Source organism: Cebus imitator, unplaced genomic scaffold (assembly GCF_001604975.1).
Source record: "Cebus imitator isolate Cc_AM_T3 unplaced genomic scaffold, Cebus_imitator-1.0 Scaffold306, whole genome shotgun sequence".
NCBI classification, from domain to species: Eukaryota; Metazoa; Chordata; class Mammalia; order Primates; family Cebidae; genus Cebus; species Cebus imitator.
Window position 1 is genome coordinate 2404428 of NW_016107621.1, and position 7022 is coordinate 2411449.

General features: G+C 47.0%; 1 protein-coding gene across 1 annotated transcript in view; it reads right to left on the reverse strand.

Annotated features, from left to right (window-relative positions):
• Window positions 1-1434: 1434 nt before the first annotated feature.
• The window catches only part of LOC108285693 (Fc fragment of IgG binding protein), a 50753-nt gene continuing 45165 nt past the window's right edge, over window positions 1435-7022 (reverse strand). The window contains exons 18-20 of the mRNA XM_017503021.2: window positions 4960-5343; window positions 1733-2004; window positions 1435-1608 (exon numbers count right to left, since the gene is read on the reverse strand). Coding sequence (XP_017358510.1) covers window positions 1599-1608; window positions 1733-2004; window positions 4960-5343 — 666 coding nt within the window. The 3' untranslated portion in view covers window positions 1435-1598. The remainder of the gene's footprint in view (window positions 1609-1732; window positions 2005-4959; window positions 5344-7022) is intronic.

Genomic DNA, 7022 nt, shown 5'->3' on the forward strand with positions numbered 1-7022 from the left:
TTGTAAAGACAGAATCTTGCTATGTTGCCCAGGCTGGTCTTGAACTCCTGGCCCCAAGCAACCTATTTATATTTTAAGGAAGATTCTCATGGCAGCTGTGACAATGGATTACAGAAGGGAGAGATCAGACAGCAGGCTACCGTGTTATTGACAGAAGTTAGGATAATGGCTTGTACCACGTGGTGACAGTGAGCATAATAAGAAGGCAGATTTCAGGTGTGTTTTTTGCTTGTTTTTGTGTTTTGTTTTGTTTGCGAGACAGAGTCTTGCTTTGTCACCCAGGCTGGAGTGCAGTGGCCTGATCTCAGCTCACTATAACCTCCGCCTCCCAGGCTCAAGTGATTCCCCTGCCTCAGCCTTCTGAGTAACTATGATTACAGGTGCCTGCCACCACGCCTGACTAATTTTTGTATTTTTAGTAGAGACAGGATTTCACCATGTTGGCCAGGCTGGTCTTGAACTCCTGACCTCGTGATCCGACCACCTGGGCCTCCCAAAATGCTGGGATTACAAGAGTGAGCCACCGAGCCTGGCCTTGGGTATGTTTTGAAACAGTTCAAAATGATTTGTTAAGGAACTGAGTGGATGGCAAGGAAGAGGAAGAAATCAAGAATAATTCCCCATTTTCTTGCTGCTGAACTTACTGGGTGCTGGTCGTGCTATTTAAGGAGGTAGGGAAGACCATCACGGGAAGGGGACAGATTTGAAAAGGAACCAAGGCTTCAGTTTTTTACTTGTTGATTGCATTAACACATTAAATCTTCACCCCAACTCTATATGTACTATCATTCACTCTGCTTTAAAGATGAGAAAACTGATCCAGAGAGAAATTAAGTAGCTTGCTAGGGTTATAAATGATAAAGCCAGAATCTATTGATCTCTCTCTCCATTTTCCACTCCTTCCCTCCACCCAATCATTTATCTTTTTATTGAGACAGACTCTCACTCTGTCGCCCAGGCTGGAGTGCAGTGGCACGATCATGGCTCACTGCAGCCTTGATCTCTCTGGCTCAAGTGATCCTCTCACGTCAGTCTCCCAAGTAGCTGGGACTACAGGCACGTACCACCACACCCTGCTAATTTCTGTATTTTTTAGAGAGATGGGGGTCTCACTATGTTGCCCAGGCTGGCCTCAAACCCCTGGGCTCAAGCAATCCTCCTGCCCCAGCCTCCAAAAGTGCTGGGGTTACAAGCGTGAGCCACTGCACCTGGCCGTTTAAATCCTCATCCATCCATTCATTCTTCGAATCACCCATCGCCTCATCTTCTTAGTTCCCCACTTAATTCACCCATCCATCTCTTCATCCACTCATGCAATCATCCATCCGTCCTCCCCAATAAATATTCACCACTTGCCAGCTTCCTCAGGCACCTGATACCTGCTGTGCAGGAGGAAAGTCAGGGATGAGAAGGCATGAGACAGATATACTGGCATGCAGCTCAGCTTAAGATATTTATTCAATGCTCTCACATTTGGCCTCTGCAACCCAGAAAAGGGGTAGAGCAGGGTAGGAGCACATGATGCATCCTTCAGACACTGCAACCTCCAGGAGGATCAGGTCATCTTCAGGATGTCTTCATTCCCCGTGGATGACTGATCAGTCATAACTGCAAGAGACAGATACTTAGCACTTCCGTTTGCAGACCAACCACCCACCCTGACTGCCCTCATCCCATGAGGATCCAGGTGCCTCTGCCCCAAGAAGCCTGATTTCCACACTACATCCCTCACCATGGGGAGAAGTCCTGCGCTCTCCATTTCTCCACCGCTGGCTTCTGCTGTGAGTTATGCCCATCGTTGGTCTGGTCCCCGTCAAAGTTTCCACAGGCCCCACACAGTTTCCCAGCATGGTCATTGCTGACCATCACAGCCAGCTTCCCATCGGCTCCTAGCCACACCTGGACCCCTGCCTCCTGGCGGACTAGCAGGGAGCCATCAGGTGTACGACTCACGGACACAGATGCTAACTTCTCGGCTGGGAGATCCACTCGGAGACCATTCACCTGGTGGGGGGCAGGCAGCAAACACAGAGGTGAGGCCACAGCCATAGAAAAGCTGGGTGTTACCAGGATGGAGAGACCCCAAACAAGATAAGTTCGTGGAGCTAAATCAATGAGATCTGGATGTTTGCACTATTTGGAGCAATGGATACGTGAGAAGATAGCTGGACAACTGAATAGATGGATAGAGTGGAGAGTGGAGGGATGGAGAGATGGACCCATGGACCTACACAACGCCCCAAAGTCTGTCAAACAATCAAGCCCCAGGGTCATCCTGTATGGTTCTAGTTTTCTTTTTCTTTTCTTTTTTTTGGGGGGTGGGTCTCACTCTGTCGCCCAGGCTGGAGGACAGTGGCGCAATCTCGGCTCACTGCAACCTCCGCCTCCCAGGTTCAAGCAATTCTCTGCCTCAGCCTCCTGAGTAGCTGAGATTACAGGCACCCACCACCACACCCAGCTAATTTTTGTATTTTTAGTAGAGATGGGGTTTCACCATCTTGGCCAGGCTGGTCTTGAGCTCCTAACCACATGATCTGCCCGTCTCAGCCTCCCAAAGTGCTGAGATTACAGGCCAGAGCCACCATGCCTGGTCTTTCTTTTCTTTCTTTTTTTTTTAAGATAAAGTTTTGCTGTGTCATCCTGGCTGCAGTGCAGTGGCGCAATCACAGCTCACTGCAGCCCTGACCTCCTAGGCTCAATCAGTCTTCCCACCTCAGCTTTCTGAATAGCTGAGACTACAGGACTAGAGGTGTGCACCACCACAACCAGCTAATTTTTGTATTTTTTCTGTAAAGATGGGCGCTCTCACTATGTTGCTAGGCTGGTCTTGAACTTCTGGACTCAGGTGATCTGCCTACCTCAGCCTGGTTCTAGTTTGCAAAATAAAACAAACTTTGAGCACATCCTGTAAGTTGCTGGTTCCCTAACCAAAGCAACGTTATCTTTTATTTTTGCAATGCTGATGTCTGAAGATAAGTAATGACTTTAGCAAATATAATAATCATCTGAGAAAATTACTTTTTCTTCATTATGGGCTGCAGACCCAGTAACTTTGTGAGTTTTTTTCCTTTAAATAACTGTTGTCTATGTTAGTTGGTGAATTAACCCTTCTAAAGTTAGATTCCCTAGAGAAACTTCCTTGAAAGAGTTCTCTTTTTTTTTTTTTGTAAGTGCTTTGTTTGTTTGTTTTGAGATAGAGTGTTGCTCTGTCACCCAGACTGGAGTGCAATAGTGTGATCTCAGCTCACTGCAACCTGCACCTCCCGGGTTCAAGCAATTCTCCTGCCTCAGCCTTCTGAGTAGCTGGGACTACAGGCATGTGCCATCATGCTTGGCTAATTTTTTTATTTTTAGTAGAGACAGGGTTTCGCCATGTTGGCCAGGCTGGTCTCTAACTCCTGACTTCAAGTGATCTGCCTGCTTTGGCTTTCTAAAGTACTGGGATTACAGGCATGAGCCACCATGCCCGACCCTCTAAATGCTTTTGTATTGGAGTTTTCCTCTGCATACATGCAGAGGAAAATGTAAAAAAGAAGATTGGAGAGACAGGTAGATAGATCTGAAATGACAGGTGGGTGGATGGGTGGGTGAATGGATGGATGGATGGATGGATGGAAGAAAGAAAAAAGAAGAAGGCAAGAAGTAAGGAAATAGGAAAAAGAGAAAGGGGGTAGAATAGATGCTGGATGAAGGGAGGAGAAAAAGGAGGATGGGCGTAGTGAAGGATAGATGAAGACTAGTGGATGGGAAGTCTCAGTAGGGTAATGTATAACTGAGTCTGAGCCATCTCTGTTATCCAGCACATGGCTTGGCACAAAAGGAGCAAGGCTAAGTTTATTCACAAAACCCTCTAGGTGCCATGCCCTGATCTGGGTACCAGTGACCAAGATGGACAGGATCCCTGCCTACCTGAGGCTTATAGTCCAGTGATGAACAAAGATGCTGAACATCTTCTGGGAGTTTCCTTCTAGGAGTCTGGAACTTTGGTAGGTGGATACCGAAATTCCAAAACCCAGGCACTGAGACACTAATGAACTTCCCTGGTAGACAACATTTCATGTTTCATCGCAACTTATTGCTGGAGGAATTAAGCACATCCTGCGTGATTCTACCGAGAAAGGACTCTCAGAAGCTTGCACCTGATTTCCCCTGAACTTTGCATGATGCACCTTTTCTGTTTGTTGATTTCACGTCGTATCTTTTCCCCATGACACATCTTAGCCCTAAGTACAACTATATGCTGAGTCCCATGAGTCCCAGTGAATCACTGAACCTGGGGGTGGTTATGGGAAACCCTGACACATGATGTGACCCCCCCCAGCCTTGATCAATCACAGAACTTCCTCCCTGAAGTCACAGTGATTGGCTCCAGGGGTGGGCATGTGCCCCAAACTAGCCCAGGGAGATATAATCCTCGGTCTTTTGTTGAACCATTTTCTGCTAGGGTAGCTAAGCTGGTGGGGTGCAGTCCTGGGCAACTGGGGGGTTGTCTTTACCCCTGCAAGTGGAAAGCCTGTTTGATAATAAGCTGATTTGGCAAATAGCAAGTCTCAAAGACAGAAGTACAAATTTCTGATAATATTGCCAGGGCACCTAGATTCAGCCATTCCTGAGGCTCCATCCTTGGATTTTCTTGTTACACGGACCAATAAATTCAATTTTGCTTAAGGCAGCTTGAATTTGGTTTTAAGTCACTTGCAATCAATAAAGTCTCAATTCATACTAACGTCAAGACTATTAAGTTACTTGAGTATGTTTTTGCTCCTCAAGAACTCAGCCAGAACAAAGGGACTAAGTTTGAAATACTGAGATGAAAACCAATCCAGAGACCAAACTGCAGAGACACGGATAAAGAAAACAGATTGCCAGACAGAAAAGAAGCCAGGAATGTGGGGACGCTATAATCAGAAGAGCAAAAGCCCAGGGAAGACATTCCCCAGCCCCTACTCACAAACTTACCCACACACCCTTGTTTGGGGTCACTGTCACCATCCCATCCTGGAAGAAGATGTGGACCTGGCCCACAGCCTCAGCTTTACCATGGCAGGTCTGGACATCAGCAACCACACGGTACCAGGGGATGGTCTTCTCTAGTCCTGGGCAGCGGGAAGAGAGCTCATAGACACCAGAAGAGGTGATGGCACCATGGGCACCATCAAAGGTGGTGAGGTTGGCACCCACAGACAGGAAACAGAGACCACGGGGAGCCCAGCAGTCCCGGGCTTCAGCCTGGACCTCACATATATGGCCTGGTGGGCAGCCAGCTGCCTGGCATGTCAGGCCAGAGCTTGGGGAACAGGAACAGCGCTCACTGCAGTCTGAGGTCAGCAGGGAGGAGTTCACCTGTGCACAGAAAGGGGCCAGGTTATGGCGGTGTGATGGATCGCAAAAATGGCCACACTCCTTGAACCCTCTGTTTTTATGCAGAATGATTTTACAGACTCCCATTAAGAAATAGAGTTTATTTCTCCCTCCCTGTGAATCTGGGTTGGCCATAAGACTATATTTAGTTCAATGACACACAGAAGAAGCAATGTTGTGCCAGGTTTAAGCCTAGACCTCAAGACATCTTACGGCTTCTCTTTCTCTCTCTCTCACCGAGATACATAGAACCTCACCCAGCCACCATGACAACAAGCCTGGGCTAGCTCCCTAGAAGATGAGTAACATAGATAACGGAACATAGATAACTATTCCAGCTCAGGCCACCCTAGACCAGGCAGCCTTCAGCTGATCTACCAGGTGATTACAGACATTATACATGAGTAAGCCCAGGGGATAGCAGAAGAACCGCCCAGCCAAGCCCAGCCTCACTGCAGTCACAAAATTGCAAACGAAATGAATAATTGTTGTTTTAACCCACCACATTTTGGAGTGATCTGTAACCTAGCAAAAGCTAACTGATACAGGTAAGAAATGAAGAAATGTAACTAACAACATAAATGCCATCTCTACACTGATGATTCCCACATCTCTAGGCCATACCTGTCCCTTGAATACCAAACTCACAAATCCAGGAAGATTTCTGGCATAGGCAGAGGGGTCAGGGCAGGGATGGGGAAGCATAGGGAGCTGTAGGGGTTTAGAGGAGGCACCTAACCCGGCCTAGGGGATCATGGTTGGCTTCCAGTGGGCAGTGAGACCTGAAGAAAAGAGCAAAATTTGGCTCCATGTGCAAGCAATGCAAGTTAGCATAGTGTGCTAATGGGTAGCCTTGGGCTGACTTCTCTATGTCACAATTTCTTCATCTGTAAAATGGGGAAAATAGCCATAGTATCTATTGCATAGGATTTCCGTGATTATTAAATGAATTGTCATCCATAACATGGCTGGGAGAGGTGGCTCATCCCTGTAATCCCAACACTTTAGGAGGCCAAGCCAGGAGGATCACTCGAGCCCAGGTGTTTGAGACCAGCCTGGGTAACATAGCAAGACCACATATCTACAAAAAAAATAATCAGCCAGGCGTGGCAGTGTGAGACTGTGGTCCCAGCTACTCAGGAAGCTGAGGCAGGAAGATCACATGAGCCCAGGAATTCAAGGCTGCAGTGAGCCATGATCACACGACTGCACTCCCACCTAGGAGGCAACATGCAATCCTATCTCAATCAACAAATAAATAAAAATAAAATAACACGCATAACAAACATGGTGCACGGTAAGAGCTGAAAAATCATTAACAAGAATAAATCAATTCTGCTGTTCAATTCACATTATTAAACAAGTATTAGGTGGGCCACCTATTTGCACTGTTGTAAACTGCTATTTCTTTTTACCAAGTGTGATGAACATGTAGGGCAAGGCCTAGTGCTCAGTGGGTATCTTTCCTGCATAATTGAGTGTGATCCTCAGCCACCTATGCCACTAAGATGGGTGATTAGCCCCGTTTTACAGGTGAAGAAAATGACGTTCAAGGAGGGCCCAGATGATGCCCCCACTCCAAGATATCAAGTCCTAATCCCCGTAATGAATAAATGTTACCTTATACGGGAAAAGGGTGTTTGCAGATGAGATGGAATTAA